Source organism: Coregonus clupeaformis, unplaced genomic scaffold (assembly GCF_020615455.1).
Source record: "Coregonus clupeaformis isolate EN_2021a unplaced genomic scaffold, ASM2061545v1 scaf2448, whole genome shotgun sequence".
In the NCBI taxonomy this organism is placed as follows: Eukaryota; Metazoa; Chordata; class Actinopteri; order Salmoniformes; family Salmonidae; genus Coregonus; species Coregonus clupeaformis.
Genome location: NW_025535902.1, coordinates 55,255 through 76,421, shown reverse-complemented (window position 1 = coordinate 76,421; position 21,167 = coordinate 55,255). Strand labels below are relative to the sequence as shown.

Sequence of the window (21,167 nt, the reverse complement as noted above, 5' to 3'; positions counted from 1 at the left end):
ATATCCATATTTGTAGAATCCTTATATAAGTTTTCAAACATAGACCAACATTTTTCTCTTCTAACACTGGCAGTGGACAAAATAATAACTTTCAGGCTTAAAGTGGCAATCAGCAGTTGAAACATTAACAAAGGGGCCTCACCACCCCTGGTTCGGTTAAAAGCTCAGGGATGGGGCTGGAGAAATGTAATCACTCTCAAATTCCTAGACAGAGCTGAGGATGCAAGGATTGACCATCCATGTTATCAACATTATAGTTTTGACCATGTTTTGAGGCTATATAGTGTTAGTTTACATTTTCTTTGTTTTCAAATATTGGAGTAAAACAAGCTTATATTTTGGGTTCTGATGGGTTACGACAGTTGAACTAAGCTCATGAGGCATTTATAAGTTATATTCTTCAAGAACCAATGGGTACATATCATTAATTTATAAGTCCAAAAATGGATGTAGCAACTGCTGATTTCCCCTTTAAAGTTAGTCAGTCTGTTTATGAAACCAGTCAGCTGAAATAAGAATAGTCGAAAAGCTATTTTTAAAAGTTGTTTTACCACCATAGAACAGTCATAACTAGTTTCATTCAATTACCTCCAGGTGCTCATGAAGTCAAATAACCAAGGAGGGAAATATATTTAACCCTGTCTTTCTCTCCCTCCTTCCTAGATCGGGTTCCTGTGAAAACTGAGAGGGAAGAATATGACGACAATGACGATCAGTACCCCAAGAGTGAAGAAGAAGGTGAGCGAGACAATGAACTTGATGAAGAAGAGGAAGAAGAAGAGGAGAAGGAAAGGGACGAGGAAGACGAAGGAGAAGAAGAGGGGGAAGGGGAGGAAGAAGGAGAAACCCTCAACGAACCACAGGACCTGTCTCTGGCAGATTATGTCAAGTACGAGAGCACAGGCCTGCAGGACGCCCACACTGACTCCTCATTGTACGCAGCAGCACCCCGCAGCCACGCAGCAGGCAAGCTCAACTGTGACGTCTGTGGCCTGTCCTGCGTCAGCATCAATGTGCTGCTCGTGCACAAGCGAAGCCACACCGGTGAGTAGCACAGCCAAACCAACCTTGCTGATTGTTTGTTTGATAAACTTAGTAGATCAAGGTGTTTTGATTGAAAGATTTGTGTTTCAATATATAAAGTGACTCATGCGTTACACTTTGAATTGACACATTTGACTTTACATGCACTCTACATTACTTGCCCTAGTACTGATTACATGCAATTTCAACATCTGCTATAACACAGTAATTACTATTCACTCAACGGTTTGCTTTATTAGACGTGTGGAACAAACCAAGTGTTCCTCATATTCAGTTACAGTACTACTGAGAAATACCAGTTAATGTACCACAGTAGCTCAACTACAGTATATGCTACATAACTACTGTATCAGTAAGTCTTGGCAGTGTTGACAGAGTTTCTCCATGACATAGGATCCCTGTGTTTTGCCCTATACCCAGGTGAACGTCCGTTCCACTGCAGCCAGTGTGGTGCCTCCTTCACCCAGAAGGGAAACCTGCTTCGCCACATCAAACTGCACTCAGGGGAGAAGCCCTTCAAGTGTCCCATGTGCAGCTACGCCTGCCGCAGACGAGACGCCCTCAGTGGACACCTGCGCACTCACTCAAGTACCTATCCACCATCTGTGTGCCACCTGCGTTTACATATGTATAACCACACATGCACAGACACATGCATAATATAATAACACAAACTCAGGTATTTTCCACCTGTTCGCACTTACTGTACAAAATATATGCGTACACATGCAAACACACACACACACACACACACACACACACAGTAGGTACCTATAACCAGTCTGCACACAGTGATTTAGATATACCACTTCATGTTTACATTTTAGTCATTTAGCAGACGCTCTTATCCAGAGCGACTTACAGTTAGTGTATACATTATTATTTGTTAATTTTTTTCATACCCCCTGTGGGAATCGAACCCACAACCCTGGCGTTGCAAACGCCATGCTCTATCAACTGAGCTACATCCCTTGGGCCTGTCAGTGACGTTCATTTAAAGGAGGTTCTTGCAGAGATCGTAGTTAACCCATTATTTAACTACAGCCTCAGTAAGCAAAGTGTACAGTGCCTTGCAAAAGTATTCATCCCCCTTGGCGTTTTTCGTATTTTGTTGCATTACAACCTGTAATTTAAATTGATTTTTATTTGGATTTCATGTAATGGACATACACAAAATAGTCCAAATTGGTGAAGTGAAATGAAAAAAATTACTTGTTTCAAAGAATTCTAAAAGATCAATAGCGGAAAAGTGGTGTGTGCATATGTATTCACCCCCTTTGCTATGAAGCCTCTAAATAAGATCTGGTGCAACCAATTACCTTCAGAAGTCACATAATTAGTTAAATAAAGTCCACCTGTGTGCAATCTAAGTGTCACATGATCTCAGTATATATACACCTGTTCTGAAAGTCCCTCAAGGAAAACGCTATGTCTGGCGCAAACCCAACACCTCTCATCACACCGAGAAACCAAACCCACAGTGAAGCATGGTGGTGGCAGCATCATGCTGTGGGGATGTTTTTCATCGGCAGGGACAAAGCCCAGACCTCAATCCAATTGAGAATCTGTGGTATGACTTAAAGATTGCTGTACACCATCGGAACCCATCCAACTTGAAGGAGCCAGAGCAGTTTTGCCTTGAAGAATGGACAAAAATCCCAGTGGCTAGATGTGCCAAGCTTATAGAGACATACCTCAAGAGACTTGCAGCTGTAATTGATGCAAAAGGTGGCTCTACAAAGTATTGACTTTGGGGGGGTGAATAGTTATGCACGCTCAAGTTTTCTGTTTTTTTGTCTTATTTCTTGTTTGTTTCACAATAAAATATATTTTCCATCTTCAAAGTGGTAGGCATGTTGTGTAAATCAAATGATACAAACCCCCAAAAAATCTATTTTAATTCCAGGTTGTAAGGCAACAAAATAGGAAAAATTCCAAGGGGGGTGAATACTGTATGATGGTTTGAAGTGGGAGTTTGTAGTTTTAACTGAAGCTCTTGTCTCACAGTAGAGAAGCCCTACAAGTGCAACCACTGCGGTCGCAGTTACAAGCAGCGCAGCTCCCTTGAAGAGCACAGAGAGAGGTGCCATGTGTACATCCAGAACAAAGGCAACGCTGAGAGAGGTGAGAGGCCCTGGAACACTCCTACATACCCTCTGTTACACACACACACACAAACACACACACACTTACACAAACGCACACACACACACACATGCATACAACATTCACAGGCACTCACTTACTCTGCTCACACATTTGTGCACACACCCATACACACATACACACTTTACTCTTTACTCATGCAAACACACACACACACACACACACACACACACACACACACACATGCATACAACATTCACAGGCACTCACTTACTCTGCTCACACATTTGTGCACACACCCATACACACATACACATTTGCTGGCTGCAGAGTTGTGTAGCTTCATTTAAGTTGATGGTCGTAAGTTACCCCACCATTAGAGCTAAATAGGTTGTGGCTGTTGCGGTGGGAGACGTTGTGTTGTAAGAACACCAGCGGGGAAGTCAGTCAGAAGAGATGTAGGACAAATGTCTCGGGTGTTGTGTTCTGACTGCACCCCCCCCCCAAAGTCTGTTTGGCTGCCATGGTGGACAGCCAGGACGGTTGCGACACAAACAATGCTGTGTTGTTTTGTGGTCGGTTGAATGTCGTAAGTACGGCAGATCGGTAGCGTGTGTGGTGAGGAAGCACATCCTCGACCTGCGGTCTTCCTCCTGCAGGCCTCAGTAGTCGATGAGGCAAAACACCAGGAAGTGAGGTCACAGGGCTCGTTATCTTGGCTGCAATACATTTTTCCTTGGTTCCTCCGAGCGTGAGTTTAGTCATTTTGTTTGTTAGTTCTGTAAAAGAAAAAACGAATTTCACAATCTCAAATGCTCGAGGCAGTGGACAGTTGCAGCACAGTGGACAAAAAGCACACACTGTGTCCTTACTGTACCTCTGTACTGTTAAGAGACCTCTCTCTCTCTCTCTCTCTCTCTCTCTCTCTCTCTCTCTCTCTCTCTCTCTCTCTCTCTCTCTCTCTCTCTCTCTCTCTCTCTCTCTGTGTGTCTCTCAGCCGGTGAGGACACCCACGTGTCCAGGACTACTCACATGGGCGCGGAGCGCGCTCTGCTGCTTGACAGGCTGGCGAGCAACGTGGCCAAACGCAAGAGCTCCATGCCACAGAAGTTCACTGGTAAGACCAGTCTGACTCATTCCTCACTGACAGTTCAACTGTCTTGCAGGTTGTGACCTTGGAAGGGTTAACTAGGCATGGGCGAGTGTGTGGGTGGTAAAAGCTGCGGGTGTTTTTTTTTATAGATATAATAATTCAAACAAAATTAGGAATTGCAATTTTGATTTGATGATTACTTTGTGACTAGACTGATGATTGCTTATTCTTTTGAGAAATTGCTCATTTGGTAATTTTATAGAAATGTGATTCATTGTATGTCTTTGTGTAATGGGTCTCTGATTACTGGCTTCGTTGCTGCACCTGTCAGATTATTTTTACCATAATCTGACCCCTTGCTACTTGTTGTTGTTGCTGCTGCTACTGCTGCTATTATTGTATTAGTGTTTACTGTCAGTTGCATTTAATTAAAACAAATGTGAGTTTTAATGATTTAAGAAAAAGTGTATCATATCGTTGTCTGTCTAAGCTACATGTCTGTCTGTCTCTGTCTGTCTGTCTGTCTGTCTGTCTGTCTGTCTGTCTGTCTGTCTCTCTCTCTGTCTCTCTCTCTGTCTCTCTCTCTGTCTGTCTGTCTCTCTCTCTGTCTCTCTCTCTCTGTCTCTCTGTCTCTGTCTCTCTGTCTCTCTGTCTCTCTGTCTCTCTGTCTCTCTCTCTCTCTCTCTCTCTCTCTCTCTCTCTCTCTCTCTCTCTCTCTCTCTCTCTCTCTCTCTCTCTCTCTCTCTCTCTCTCTCTCTGTCTCTCTATCAATGCAGTTCTCCTGTCCCCACTTGCTTTGCTTGCCAAGCAGGAATTCAGGCCAGAACGCCAGCCTCATCTGCTGCACTGCACCATAGGGTGGTAGACCACTGCCCTAATTTCTCTGCCTGATGTATATGGTATATGTTAGGTGGGTTTGGTTAACCACGCATAGGAATAGAATGCCATTAACATGAAGCAATCGAGGGAGATGTGCATTTTGCACACTGGAACTCTCTCACACACAAACGGACAAGTATAAACATCCAAGTTGTAGTGCTTCATTGAAACTAATACACTGCTACTACTGCTGTGTGTTTGAAAACTGTCAGTTTCAGTAAATGAGTGATTTGTCATCACGTTGACTTCCCAAACACAAGTGAGGTGTACCCATTTCCAATACCCAGGTCACACATTCTTGTTAAGCGTCTCCGCTGATCATGAAGTGTTTAGTTTCGGAATTCGAGTCGCTGCAAAAAAACAGCAAGCGTCTGGGCTAAAGAGATCCTCCTATCACCCATCACCCTGACAAATGAACTGAAATCTTGCAATATGACGACCACAGGAGGAAAACAGAAGTGGTGTGTTCGACCACAGAGTTAGAAAAACAGGCGAGAGCGCGAAACGTGAGCAGATGCCTCCGTCTCCTCTTGTGGTGGAGAAGCAGCTGTTGCAGTGGAGACGGAGAGTCCTCTTCGTCTCCTCCTCGTCTCTGTGACTGAGTCCTAAATGGCACCCTATTCCCTATAGTTCACCAAATGTCACCCTATTCCCTATGTAGTGCTCTATATGGGGAATAGGGTGCCATTTGGGACGCAGATTCTATGTCCTCTCACACCCTCTCAGTGTTCGTTCTGTGGTAGGAAACTCGTTTATCTACAGGGTCAGCGGCTGCCTGCTAGTTCGCTATTGTACTAGCTATCAAGATTTCAATTGTACAGAATGTGCTTTTTTTCTCAAAGTGCGACCAAGCTTGCTCTTTTGCTGCTGAAGCTCCTTATGGTTAGTGCAGGTGCCTATCTTGTGGCTCCCTCTCCACTGTACGTCTCTGGCTTTTTTCTGAGAGTGAAATGGTTACTGCAGAGCCATTTATATAGAGATATATGTATATATATATGGCCATATGTGTATATAGAGAGAGATATACAGTTTATATATTTTTGGCTCTGGGTTAGTGGCCCCACCTGCACAGTGCTGAGTGAGTGAGTGCTGAGGCGTCTCTCCCTGTGTGGGTGATCCAGGGGACAACGGTGTGTGTCTGGACCTGAGCTTCAACAGGGAGCTGATCCACCGCTCCGACGTCATGGACCCTCCCCTCACCTCCCCAGGACCCGAGAACCACCACAGCCACCAGCCCCTCTACACAGGCCGGGACCCTGACTCTGCCTCCCCCCACAGGGCCTCCTACCCCATCCCCCTGAGCCGCGCTGACATGAGCCCCCTGGCCCTCACCAATGGTCACAAACTGGAGCAGCAGCAGAGCACCGGTCTCGCCTACCTGCCCCGGCCCAGCCAGGGCCACTCTAGCCTGGACTCACTCCACACCGATCGGGCCCAGCTCTCCCAGCCTCTCATCTACAGCCTGGGGCACCTGCTGGGGCCCAGTCCTCACAACAACCTCCCGCACCCCCATGCCCATGCCCATGCGCTCAACATGCCCCCCCTAGAGGCTCTGAGGGTGGTAAGGGGCGAGGGGGAGGTAGGGGTTGGGGTAGGTACAGGGGCGGGGGCAGTGTACCCCTGTGTTCACTGCAGGGTTTGGTTTCTGGACTACGTCATGTTCACCATCCACATGGGCTGCCACGGCTTCCGTGACCCACTGGAGTGCAATGTGTGTGGCCACCGCAGCCGGGACCGCTACGAGTTCTCCTCACACATTGTGCGCGGCGAGCACCGCTTGGAGTTGAAGTAATGTAGTCACACATGAGCACGTGAACACACACACACCCATACATGTAGTCAGACTCCTAAACTGAATAATGCATACACATGTATACACTTACACACATTAATTGTGTACATACATTACATACACACAAAAAGTATGTCAGGGACTTTCCTTTTGGTTTTTAATCAGCACAAGTATTACCATACACACACACAAAGAAATGTAGCATTTCAGTAAAGTAGCATTTAAAATGTTTTATAGAGGATAGTCATGCCTCGACTCAAGCGTCAACATTTATTTATGACAAATAACAAAGTGGCCAAAGTATAAGAAATCAGGATTATCTGAAAGATAATCATTGATCAATAGTTATTTTCCATCTAAAATGATGGAAATATGTGTTTTATGTGGGACAACGTTTTATTCAATAGAAGTGGTAATAGGCAGTCAATATTTGGCATTACCTTTGCCATGCCTGCTGCTTTTAGGATGTGATATACTACAGTATTTCCAAATGTCCTCTATATGTACAGCAGTAGTAGTAGGACATAGTACTGAGTACATTTTGCGTTGACTGTAAGCTGACTGACAGACTCTGATGTATATTTGTTTTCCTGTTAACTGTACTGAGGTTTGAAAATAAAAAGAGATAATTAAAGCTATTCTGATCATGTGTGGACTGTAACTTGTGAAAGAAGTAGCTAGCGCCACTACAGAAAAATACTGCTTCTTAATACAGTCTATGTGCAAATAGAAAAAAAAATATCCTTATGATCTCAAAGGTCACGTGTCTGTTTTAGGCTGTGGTTTGAGAAGTTCACAGCTTCAAAGAAAGCCATCACTTCACAGTACACTCCCCTCTTCACAACTCCTCAAAGTCTAACTGTTTCTCTGTCCTGGATTTCAACTTACAGTATTTATCTAGCTCTCCGAGAAGTTAAGGAGATGTTGTGCTATGAACACGTGCTGTGAGGGGCTGCTCTGTAGAGATGTTCTGTGGCTCTGCTGAAGCAAGTCTGTCCATAGAGGGGACATTATTGCACAAGTAGACAGTATACTGAAAGACATTCATTAATAGAGAGCATGTAAGATTGATAGTAGCAATTATAATTTATTGCCGCTTGATTATTGTTCCTTAATACCAATGTTTAGGCTGTATTTTATGTACATACAGTGTGACATTTATGGGGAACTGTGCTTGCATATAAGAGTTGGCTAAAGACATGGCAGGTGGGAGCAAAATGTAAAAACATGCTTGATTTGATTTGGGGGAATGTTCCAATCTCATCATGGGATTTTGAGATCCGTTGTCTCACCCGGATGCTGGGGCGATTCACTGATATGTCATTCTGCTTTTCCTTTTACTAGAAGATGCCCTCTGGTGGCTAAAGCAGGTCACTACTGTGGTTCATCACCGAGTAAATAGTCCTGTTCTTCTGCTACAGTATCAGTCTTCTGTGCCACTCAATGTGAAACTAGAAGTCTGGCACACAGTAAGCAATTCCCAAGGGGCAGAAGGTCTCTTAGGAGAGAACTTGCCTACCCCAATCCAGATAAGAAATTCTCAAACCAATCGAAACTGCTTATGTCCATCTTCACCTGAGTATCAGTCAGTCACACCAGTAACCTAAGGGCCAACTCAAATGAAATGTTATTTGTCACATGCCTCATAAACAACAGGTGTAGACTAACAGTGAAACTTACGGGCCCTTCCAAACAATGCAGAGAGAAAAAAAGAGAAATATTAGAAACATTAAAAAAATTATAACAGAAGGAATAAATACACAACGAGTAACGATGACATGGCTATATACACGAGTTACCAGTACCGAGTCTACAGTGCATTCAGAAAGTATTCAGACCCCTTGACATTTTCCACATTTTGTTACGTTACAGCCTTATTCTAAAATTGATTAAATTAATGCATTCAGGCCAAATAGTTCAATCTTGGTTTCATCAGTCCAGACAATCTTGTTTCTCATGGTCTGAGAGTCTTTAGGTGCCTTTTGGCAAACTCCAAGCGGGCTGTCATGTGCCTTTTACTGAGGAGTGGCTTCTGTCTGGCCACTCTACAATAAAGGCCTGATTGGTGGAGTTCTGCAGAGATGGTTGTCCTTCTGGAAGGTTCTCCCATCTCCACAGAGGAACTCTGGAGCTCTGTCAAAGTGACCATTGGGTTCTTGGTCACCTCCCTGACCAAGTCCCTTCTCCCCGATTGCTCAGATTGGCCGGGCGGCCAGTTCTAGGAAGAGTCTTGGTGGTTCGAGACTTCTTCCATTTAAGAATGATGGAGGCCACTGTGTTCTTGGGGACCTTCAATGCTGCAGACATTTTTTGGTACCCTTCCCCAGATCTGTGCCTCGACACAATTCTGTCTCGTAGCTCTACGGACAATTCCTTCGATCTCATGGCTTGGTTTTTGCTCTGAAATGCACTGTCAACTGTGGGACCTTATATAGACAGGTGTGTGCCTTTCCAAATCATGTCCAATCAATTTAATTTACCACAGGTGGACACCAATCAAATTGTAGAAACATCCCAAGGATGACCAATGGAAACAGGATGCACCCAAGCTCAATTTCGAGTCTCATAGCAAAGGGTCTGAATACTTATGTAAATAAGGTATTTATTTATTTTTGCAAAAAAATCTAAAAACCTGTTTTCGCTTTGTCATTATGGGGTATGAGATGTATTTATTTTTAATCAATTTTAGAATAAGACTGTAACGTAACAAAATGTGGAATAAGTCAAGGGGTCTGAATACTTTCCGAATACACTGTATGTGCAGAGGTAAGAACGAGGTAATTGAGGTAGATATTTACATATAGGTAGTCTTATCAGACTCCCTGGTCTTATCAGTAATAGTGAGCAGGCAATGTTGATGAGCCACACATGTCAGACAGACCAGGGACACAGTCAGTCACGCCTCGCTGCCAAGCCGGCCTCAGACCACCAGAACAGGTGTGATTCTCATCTCATCCTGCTGTTGACACCTCTTTATCTGTCCTTTCCATCAGCACTCACTTCCCTTTTCTCTCTCTCTCTCTCTCTCTCTCTCTCTCTCTCTCTCTCTCTCTCTCTCTCTCTCTCTCTCTCTCTCTCTCTCTCTCTCTCTCTCTCTCTCTCTCTCTCAATTCAATTCAATTCAATTCAATTTAAGGGCTTTATTGGCATGGGAAACGTATGTTAACATTGCCAAAGCAAGTGAAGTAGATAGTAAACAAAAGTGAAATAAACTATAAATATTAACAGTAAACATTACACTCAGAAATTTCAAAAGAATAAAGACATTTCAAATGTCATATTATGTATAAATACAGTGTTGTAACAATGTGCAAATAGTTAAAGTACAAATGGGAAAATAAAAAAACATAAATATGGGTTGTATTTACAATGGTGTTTGTTCTTCACTGGTTGCCCTTTTCTTGTGGCAACAGGTCACAAATCTTGCAGCTGTGATGGCACACTGTGGTTTTTCACCCAGTAGATAAGGGAGTTTATCAAAATTGGGTTTGTTTTCGAAGTCTTTGTGGATCGCTGTAATCTGAGGGAAATATGTGTCTCTAATATGGTCATACATTTGACAGGAGGTTAGGAAGTGCAGCTCAGTTTCCACCTCATTTTGTGGGCAGTGTGCACATCTCTCTCTCTCTCTCTCTCAGTGCAGAGTTGAGTGAAGAGACGTGCTACTTACATAGCAGGCTCTCAATGAATATGCCCAGATATGCTTATCAGGGTGTTTATTGTAAAGATGACAGGTTTGTATACAGTGGGGGAAAAAAGTATTTAGTCAGCCACCAATTGTGCAAGTTCTCCCACTTAAAAAGATGAGAGAGGCCTGTAATTTTCATCCTAGGTACACGTCAACTATGACAGACAAAATGAGAAAAGAAAATCCAGAAAATCACATTGTAGGATTTTTTATGAATTTATTTGCAAATTATGGTGGAAAATAAGTATTTGGTCAATAACAAGTTTCTCAATACTTTGTTATATACCCTTTGTTGGCAATGACACAGGTCAAACGTTTTCTGTAAGTCTTCACAAGGTTTTCACACACTGTTGCTGGTATTTTGGCCCATTCCTCCATGCAGATCTCCTCTAGAGCAGTGATGTTTTGGGGCTGTCGCTGGGCAACACAGACTTTCAACTCCCTCCAAAGATTTTCTATGGGGTTGAGATCTGGAGACTGGCTAGGCCACTCCAGGACCTTGAAATGCTTCTTACGAAGCCACTACTTCGTTGCCCGGACGGTGTGTTTGGGATCATTGTCATGCTGAAAGACCCAGCCACGTTTCATCTTCAATGCCCTTGCTGATGGAAGGAGGTTTTCACTCAAAATCTCACGATACATGGCCCCATTCATTCTTTCCTTTACACGGATCAGTCGTCCTGGTCCCTTTGCAGAAAAACTGCCCCAAAGCATGATGTTTCCACCCCCATGCTTCACAGTAGGTATGGTGTTCTTTGGATGCAACTCAGCATTCTTTGTCCTCCAAACACGACGAGTTGAGTTTTTACCAAAAAGTTCTATTTTGGTTTCATCTGACATTCTCCCAATCCTCTTCTGGATCATCCAAATGCACTCTAGCAAACTTCAGACGGGCCTGGACATGTACTGGCTTAAGCAGGGGGACACGTCTGGCACTGCAGGATTTGAGTCCCTGGCGGCGTAGTATGTTACTGATGGTAGGCTTTGTTACTTTGGTCCCAGCTCTCTGCAGGTCATTCACTAGGTCCCCCTGTGTGGTTCTGGGATTTTTGCTCACCGTTCTTGTGATCATTTTGACCCACGGGGTGAGATCTTGCGTGGAGCCCCAGATCGAGGGAGATTATCAGTGGTCTTGTATGTCTTCCATTTCCTAATAATTGCTCCCACAGTTGATTTCTTCAAACCAAGCTGCTTACCTATTGCAGATTCAGTCTTCCCAGCCTGGTGCAGGTCTACAATTTTGTTTCTGGTGTCCTTTGACAGCTCTTTGTTCTTGGCCATAGTGGAGTTTGGAGTGTGACTGTTTGAGGTTGTGGACAGGTGTCTTTTATACTGATAACAAGTTCAAACAGGTGCCATTAATACAGGTAATGAGTGGAGGACAGAGGAGCCTCTTAAAGAATAAGTTACAGGTCTGTGAGAGCCAGAAATCTTGCTTGTTTGTAGGTGACCAAATACTTATTTTCCACCATAATTTGCAAATAAATTCATTAAAAATCCTACAATGTGATTTTCTGGATTTTTTTTCTCTCAATTTGTCTGTCATAGTTGACGTGTACCTATGATGAAAATTACAGGCCTCTCTCATCTTTTTAAGTGGGAGAACTTGCACAATTGGTGGCTGACTAAATACTTTTTTGCCCCACTGTATCTCTGCATTAAAAATGATGATGCTGAATAGATATTTATCAATGTTGAGAGTAAACTGTAAAAAGAAAAAAAAAATAGAACTGACTCCTAGGTTGAAAGGAGAGTGTAGAGTGGTACAGAGGTGGGGTAGGTGTTCATGGTAGAAAAGCATACATCCAGTCATTGTTACTTCCCTCGTTTGATGACCCAGTCCTTTGTCTAACTTTCTCTGTCTGCCCAAGTGTCCTTGGGAAGTTCCCTGTCTCTCTCTCTTCCACAAGTTTAAAACAAGTTACCCAGCAGCAATTTACTTACACAGACAGCAGTGGAGGCTGCTGACGGGTGAACGGCTCATAATATTGGCCCGGAACGGAGCAAATGAAATGGCATCAAACACCTGGAAACCATGTGTTTGATGTATTTGATATCATTCCACTTATTCCGCTCTAGCCATTACCACGAGCCCGTTCTCCCCAATTAAGGTGCCACTAGCCTCCTGTGAGAGACAGGAGTAATAAAATGGCAATGGAGAACATACAATGCACAATGGAATAGGGCACACAGTGACATCTGCTGACTGAATCAAGGTCTAACTTATTTGCATCCAAGAAATTGCTTTGATTGATAATTACACAAATAAAGAGTTTGAGAAGAATATTGATAGTTCACACAAATCACAAATGTAATTATTTCCATAAATAGTTTTCAAGGTACGGAAACAAATGTGTACATTTCTAATTTAGGTGAACTATCCCTCATCTCTATTTTGAACTGATATGCAGCCAGGACACTTCAATTGTAAATTACCTCAATAAGAAACAATATTGTTGCTTTGATCATATCAGAAGATATCCTCCTCGCAATCTCCAAAATACTCCTAAATGATGTCACCATTGCCCTTGATTCTAAGCAATGTTGTGCTGCTATTTTTATTGACTTGGCCAAAGCTTTCGATACGGTAGACCATTCCATTATTGTGGGCCGGCTGTGATGTATTGGTGTCTCTGAGGGGTCTTTGGCCTGGTTTGCTAACTACCTCTCTCATAGAGTGCAGTGTATAAAGTCAGAACATCTGCTGTCTCAGCCACAGCCTGTCACCAAGGGAGTACCCCAAGACTCGATCCTAGGCCCCAAGGTCTTCTCAATTTACATCAACAACATAGCTCAGGCAGTAGGAAGCTCTCTCATCCGTTTGTATGCAGGTGATCCAGTCTTATACTCAGCCGGCCCCTCCCCGGATTTTGTGATAAATGCTCTACAACAAAGCTTTCTTAGTGTCCAACAAGCTTTCTCTGCCCTTAACCTTGTTCTGAACACCTCCAAAACAAAGGTAATGTGGTTTGGTAAGAAGAATGCCCATCTCCCCACCGATGTGATTACTACCTCTGAGGGTTTAGAGCTTGTCACTTCATACAAGTACTTGGGAGTATGGCTAGACAGCACACTGTCCTTCTCTCAGCACATATCAAAGCTGCAGGCTAAGGTTAAATCTACATTTTAGTCATGTAGCAGATGCTCTTATCCAGAGCAACTAGGGTTAAGTGCCTTGCTCAAGGGCACATCGACAGATTTTTTACCTAGTCGGCTCGGGGATTAGAACCAGCGACCTTTCGGTTACTGGCACAACACTCTTAACCACTAAGCTACCTGCCGCCCCATCTAGACTTGGTTTCCTCTATTGTAATCGCTCCTCTTTCACCCCAGCTGCCAAACTAACCCTGATTCAGATTACCATCCTACCCATGCTAGATTACGGAGACGTAATTTATAGATCGGCAGGTAAGGGTGCTTTCGAGCGGCTAGACGTTCTTTACCATTCGGCCATCAGATTTGCCACCAATGCTCCTTATAGGACATACAGTGGGGAAAAAAGTATTTAGTCAGCCACCAATTGTGCAAGTTCTCCCACTTAAAAAGATGAGAGAGGCCTGTAATTTTCATCATAGGTGCACGTCAACTATGACAGACAAAATGAGGGAAAAATATCCAGAAAATCACATTGTAGGATTTTTAATGAATTTATTTGCAAGTTATGGTGGAAAATAAGTATTTGGTCAATAACAAAAGTTTCTCAATACTTTGTTATATACCCTTTGTTGGCAATGACACAGGTCAAACGTTTTCTGTAAGTCTTCACAAGGTTTTCACACTCTGTTGCTGGTATTTTGGCCCATTCCTCCATGCAGATCTCCTCTAGAGCAGTGATGTTTTGGGGCTGTCGCTGGGCAACACGGACTTTCAACTCCCTCCAAAGATTTTCTATGGGGTTGAGATCTGGAGACTGGCTAGGCCACTCCAGGACCTTGAAATGCTTCTTACGAAGCCACTCCTTCGTTGCCGGGCGGTGTGTTTGGGATCATTGTCATGCTGAAAGACCCAGCCACGTTTCATCTTCAATGCCTTTGCTGATGGAAGGAGGTTTTCACTCAAAATCTCACGATACATGGCCCCATTCATTCTTTCCTTTACACGGATCAGTCGTCCTGGTCCCTTTGCAGAAAAACAGCCCCAAAGCATGATGTTTCCACCCCCCATGCTTCACAGTAGATATGGTGTTCTTTGGATGCAACTCAGCATTCTTTGTCCTCCAAACACGACGAGTTGAGTTTTTACCAAAAAGTTCTATTTTGGTTTCATCTGACCATGTGACATTCTCCCAATCCTCTTCTGGATCATCCAAATGCACTCTAGCAAACTTCAGACGGGCCTGGACATGTACTGGCTTAAGCAGGGGGACACGTCTGGCACTGCAGGATTTGAGTCTCTGGCGGCGTAGTGTGTTACTGATGGTAGGCTTTGTTACTTTGGTCCCAGCTCTCTGCAGGTCATTCACTAGGTCCCCCCGTGTGGTTCTGGGATTTTTGCTCACCGTTCTTGTGATCATTTTGACCCCACGGGGTGAGATCTTGCGTGGAGCCACAGATCGAGGGAGATTATCAGTGGTCTTGTATGTCTTCCATTTCCTAATAATTGCTCCCACAGTTGATTTCTTCAAACCAAGCTGCTTACCTATTGCAGATTCAGTCTTCCCAGCCTGGTGCAGGTCTACAATTTTGTTTCTGGTGTCCTTTGACAGCTCTTTGGTCTTGGCCATAGTGGAGTTTGGAGTGTGACTGTTTGAGGTTGTGGACAGGTGTCTTTTATACTGATAACAAGTTCAAACAGGTGCCATTAATACAGGTAACGAGTGGAGGACAGAGGAGCCTCTTAAAGAAGAAGGTACAGGTCTGTGAGAGCCAGAAATCTTGCTTGTTTGTAGGTGACCAAATACTTATTTTCCACCATAATTTGCAAATAAATTCATAAAAATCCTACAATGTGATTTTCTGGAGAAAAAAAATCTCAATTTGTCTGTCATAGTTGACGTGTACCTATGATGAAAATTACAGGCCTCTCTCATCTTTTTAAGTGGGAGAACTTGCACAATTGGTGGCTGACTAAATACTTTTTTTCCCCACTGTATCACTGCACTCTATACTCCTCTGTAAACTGGTAATCTCTGTATACCTGTCGCAAGACCCACTGGTTGATGCTTATTTATAAAACCCTGTTAGGCCTCACTCCCCCCTATCTGAGATACCTACTGCAGCCCTCATCCTCCACATACAACACCCGTTCTGCCAGTCACATTCTGTTAAAGGTCCCCAAAGCACACACATGCCTGGGTCGCTCCTCTTTTCAGTTCGCTACAGCTATCGACTGGAACGAGCTGCAAAAAAACACTCAAACTGGACAGTTTTATCTCCATCTCTTCATTCAAAGACTCAATCATGGACACTCTTTCTGACAGTTGTGGCTGTGTCGCGTGATGTATTGTTGTCGCTACCTTCTTGCCTTTGTGCTGTTGTCTGTGCCCAACAATGTTTGTACCATGTTTTGTGCTGCTACCATGTTGTGCTGCTACCATGTTGTTGTCATGTGGTGTTGCTACCATGTTGTGTTGTCATGTGTTGCTGCCATGCTGTGTTGTTGTCTTAGGTCTCTCTTTATGTAGTGTTGTGGTGTCTCTCTTGTCATGATGTGTGTTTTGTCCTTTTGGTAGGCCGTCATTGTAAATAAGAATTTGTTCTTAACTGACTTGCCTAGTTAAATAAAGGTAAAATAAATATAAAGACTCCCTGTGGTCCATTTTATTGAATGGGGCCTATTGTTCTGTTAAAATGAGGCACTTTGCTCAATTTAGATTTCAAGCATGCATTTCCTACTATGTCCACACAAATCATCATCATTTTGTTTTCAGTTTGAAATGTACCTAGTGGGAGCTTGTTTTCAGTTTCAGTTTGACCTAGATGGGAGCTTTGGGTTGTTTCTGGACTGAGCCATGACTTCTATGAATAATTCTGTTGCATACCGCCCCAACAGATCCACAGATGATGCAATCTCTATCGCACTCCACACTGCCCTTTCCCACCTGGACAAGAGGAACACCTACGTGAGAATGCTATTCATTGACTACAGCTCAGCATTCAACACCATAGTGCCCTCTAAGCTCATCACTAAACTAAGGATCCTGGGACTAAACACCTCCCTCTGCAACTGGATCCTGGACTTCCTGACGGGCCGCCCCCAGGTGGTAAGGGTAGGTAACAACACATCTGCCACACTGATCCTCAACACGGGGGCCCCTCAGGGGTGCGTGCTCAGTCCCCTCCTGTACTCTCTGTTCACCCATGACTGCATGGCCAGGCACGACTCCAACACCATCATTAAGTTTGCCGACGACACAACAGTGGTAGGCCTGATCACCGACAACGATGAGACAGCCTATAGGGAGGAGGTCAGAGATCTGGCCGTGTGGTGCCAGGACAACAACCTCTCCCTCAACGTGACCAAGACAAAGGAGATGATTGTGGACTACAGGAAAAAAAAGAGGACTGAGCACGCCCCCATTCTCATCGACGGGGCTGTAGTGGAACAGGTTGAGAGCTTCAAGTTCCTTGGTGTCCACATCACCAACGAACTATCATGGTCCAAACACACCAAGACAGTCGTGAAGAGGGCACGACAAAGCCTATTCCCCCTCAGGAGACTAAAAAGATTTGGCATGGGTCCTCAGATCCTCAAAAAATTCTACAGCTGCACCATCGAGAGCATCCTGACTGGTTGCATCACCGCCTGGTATGGCAACTGCTTGGCCTCTGACCGCAAGGCACTACAAAGGGTAGTGCGTACGGCCCAGTACATCACTGGGGCAAAGCTCCCTGCCATTCAGGACCTCTATACCAGGCGGTGTCAGAGGAAGGCCCTCAAAATTGTCAAAGACTCCAGCCACCCTAGTCATAGACTGTTCTCTCTGCTACCGCACGGCAAGCGGTACCGGAGTGCCAAGTCTAGGACCAAAAGACTTCTCAACAGCTTCTACCCCCAAGCCATAAGACTCCTGAACAGCTAATCATGGCTACCCGGACTATTTGCACTGCCCCCCCACCCCATCCTTTTTACGCTGCTGCTACTCTGTTAAGTATTTATGCATAGTCACTTTAACTCTACCCACATGTACATATTACCTCAACTACCTCAACTAGCCGGTGCCCCCGCACATTGACTCTGCAACGGTACCCCCCTGTATATATAGCCTCCCTACTGTCACTTTATTTTACTGTATATATAGCCTCCCTACTGTCACTTTATTTTACTTCTGCTCTTTTTTTCTCAACACTTTTTTTGTTGTTGTTTTATTCTTACTTTTTTTGTTTAAAATAAATGCACTGTTGGTTAAGGGCTGTAAGTAAGCATTTCACTGTAATGTCTGCACCTGTTGTATTCGGCGCATGTGACCAATAAAATTTGATTTGATTTGATTTGATTTGATGAAGTCAGGTGGTTCATCAAGACCTGCCTATAAAGTGCCTTCAGACCCCTTGACTTTTTCCACATTTTGTTACGTTAAAGCCTTATTGTAAAATTGATTAAATAAATAGAAAATCCTCATCAATCTACACACAAAACCCCATAATGACAAAGTGAAAACAGGTTTTTAGAAATGTTTGCAAATGTATTAAAAATAAAAAACCTTATTTACATAAGTATTCAGACCCTTTGCTATGAGACTCGAAATTGACCTCACGTGCATCCTGTTTCCATTGATCATCCTTGAGATGTTTCTACAACTTCATTGGAGTCCACCTGTGGTAAATTAAATTGATTGGACATGATTTGGAAAGGCACACACCTGGCTATATAAGGTCCCACAGTTGACAGTGCATGTCAGAGCAAAAACCAAGCCATGAGGTCGAAGGAATTGTCTGTAGAGCTCAGAGACAGGATTGTGTCGAGGCACAGATCTGGGGAAGGGTACCAAAAAATGTCTGCAGCATTGAAGGTCCCCAAGAACACAGTGGCCTCCATCATTCTTAAATGGAAGAAGTTTCGAACCACCAAGACTCTTCCTAGAGCTGGTTGCCCGGCCAAACTGAGCAATCGGGGGAGAAGGGCCTTGGTCAGGGAGGTGACCAAGAACCCAATGGTCACTCTGACAGAGCTCCAGATTCTCTGGTCTGATGAAACCAAGATTGAACTCTTTGGCCTGAATGCCAAGCGTCATGTCTGGAGGAAACCTGGCACCATCCCTATGGTGAAGCATGGTGGTGGCAGTATCATGCTGTGGGGATGTTTTTCAGCGGCAGGGACTGGGAGACTAGTCAGGATCGAGGGAAAGATGAACGGAGCAAAGTACAGAGAGATCCTTGATGAAAACCTGCTCCAGAGCGCTCAGGATATCAGACTGGGGCAAATGTCAAAGTTCCAACAGGACAACGACCCTAAGCACACAGCCAAAACAACGCAGGAGTGGCTTCGGGACAAGTCTCTTAATGTCCTTGAGTGGCCCAGCCCGAGCCAGGACTTGAACCCGATCAAACATCTCTGGAGAGACCTGAAAATAGCTGTGCAGCAACGCTCCCCATCCAACCTGACAGATCTTGAGAGGATCTGCAGAGAAGAATGGGAGAAACTCCCCAAATACAGGTGTGCTAAGCTTGAAGCGTCGTACCCAAGAAGATTCGAGGCTGTAATTGCTGCCAAACGTGCTTCAACAAAGTACTGAGTAAAAGGTCTGAAAATGTATGTAAATATGATATTTCAGTTATTATTATTATTTTTTTGCTTTTTTTTGTTGCTTTGTCATTATGGGGTATTGTAGAATAAGGCTGTAACGTAACAAAATGTGGAAAAAGTCAAGGGGTCTGAATACTGTCCGAATGCACTTTATATATGTATAAATTCAGTACACACAAATAATCAATACTGCTAGTCCATATGTGACATGGTTATGTCTTAATTAATGCCCAGGTTTATGTGTGTGTCTCATGGTGCAGCTTGTTGCAATTGTGGGTGGAGCTTGGCTGTTAATTAGCAAGCTTTTGGCTTATTCCTGGGCAAGACCTAAACCATGTCACACATACATTCATCTAATAATTCAATTAGATAGAAAAGCAAACACAGAATGATAATAACATTCTTATTTTTCTTTGCAATCAATCATCAAGGCGTGTCAGCATCTCATGAAATGGCAGAGCATGATCGGCCCTACGTGGACCAGTACAAGGACCGCATCACCAGTGCAGGGCAAAAAGTATGGAGTGGACCCAGCTGTCCTCGTGGTATCATCTCTAGAGAGTCCAGGGATGGGACAGGACTGGTCAATGGCTCAGGGGACAATGGAAATGCCCATGGGCTAATGCAGGTAATATAAACATTTCTGTGAGAATGAATGTGAGACTGTGGATCAAGGGTTGAAATGACATAATTACAATCATAATTGTATGCTGGTTGTAGAGACGTCATTTTTACACCCATTATTGTAATCTGGTTGTTTAATTTCTAACTTGTTTTTACCCACTGTGCAACTGCTTCCCAGGAGGTCATGTCTAATGTAGAATTACTTGTTTGATGAGCATTCTACAATACAGTATGAGTCTACAGAATCTACAATTCTATCAATAGAATCTACAATTCTATTGGAGATCTCTATTATATTTCTAGGTTGACAGGTGCTGGCACCCTCCACAGGGGGCATGGGACAGTCAGGAACATATCGAACAAGGCACACAGTTTTTGGCTGGCTCCTATTCAGATATCCTAGCTGGACCAAGGAGCAGAAGCTGAAAGGTACTCATTGACTCACTCCTGGATTGAGGTGATGCAACTACTAACCTATTGTGTTTATGTTTTTCAGGGGCGTTGGCAGCCTACAATACGGGGCGGGCAGCATCTCCTCATATGAGCAGGTGGACGCTAAAACCACTGGAGGGGGCTATGCCAATGATGTTGTTGCCAGAGCTCAACATTTCAAAAGTTATTCATATATCATTAAAGTCTCACAGGCTGACTGGCAGTCTGTCATTCCAAGGATAGATAATTACATCCTCTGTTTTTGAGTTCAGCTATAAACTCCTATTAAAACTTTGGATTACAATTACATTTTATGTTCATGAACAATAGTGGTAATCTTTAGGCTATTACAGACATTATTATATTGTATTGTTTTTTTTCTCTCACGTTTATGCATTAATCTCTAATATTACAGTTCACTTTTTGAGAAAGATCGTGTAATAAGTCATGTAAGGCTTTGCAGTCTAAGGTTTTACAACAATGCTTTACATAACACATCACACAAGTGCCCAATAAAACGCATTATTAGCCTACAATTGTATTTTCTTGACCTCTTTTTAAGCAGCCATCATTATGAGACATTATAATGCCACTAGTACAACATACGTTATCTTATTCTGTTTTATAGACTATTATTATGATAATACTTTTTAATATGCCTACATATTGGATATAGTTGTTATAAAGTCTCAAAATAAATCTGCAAAGTAGTTGGCCTGGCCTACATATTTTTTGAATGATATTAACAGTTTCCCCAAACTATGTCTGGATATTCAATTTAGGCTAGCAGGCCTAGACAATTCTGTTTTGTCTGATCCCTAAAG

The 21,167-nt window shown here is 43.5% G+C and overlaps 1 protein-coding gene and 1 pseudogene across 1 annotated transcript; both read left to right on the top strand.

Moving 5' to 3' along the window:
* Positions 1-663: 663 nt before the first annotated feature.
* Positions 664-7,552, top strand: LOC121533990 (zinc finger protein Aiolos-like; the record flags this gene model as incomplete). The annotated part of the gene is made up of 5 exons (XM_045219537.1): positions 664-1,044; positions 1,465-1,632; positions 3,052-3,168; positions 4,148-4,267; positions 6,244-7,552. Coding segments are annotated over 5 exons (1,457 nt in total), but the record flags the coding sequence as incomplete, so codon positions are not given.
* A 12,123-nt stretch (positions 7,553-19,675) lies between these two features.
* On the top strand, positions 19,676-20,685 carry LOC121532997 (annotated as a pseudogene).
* The last annotated feature ends 482 nt before the right edge of the window (positions 20,686-21,167 follow it).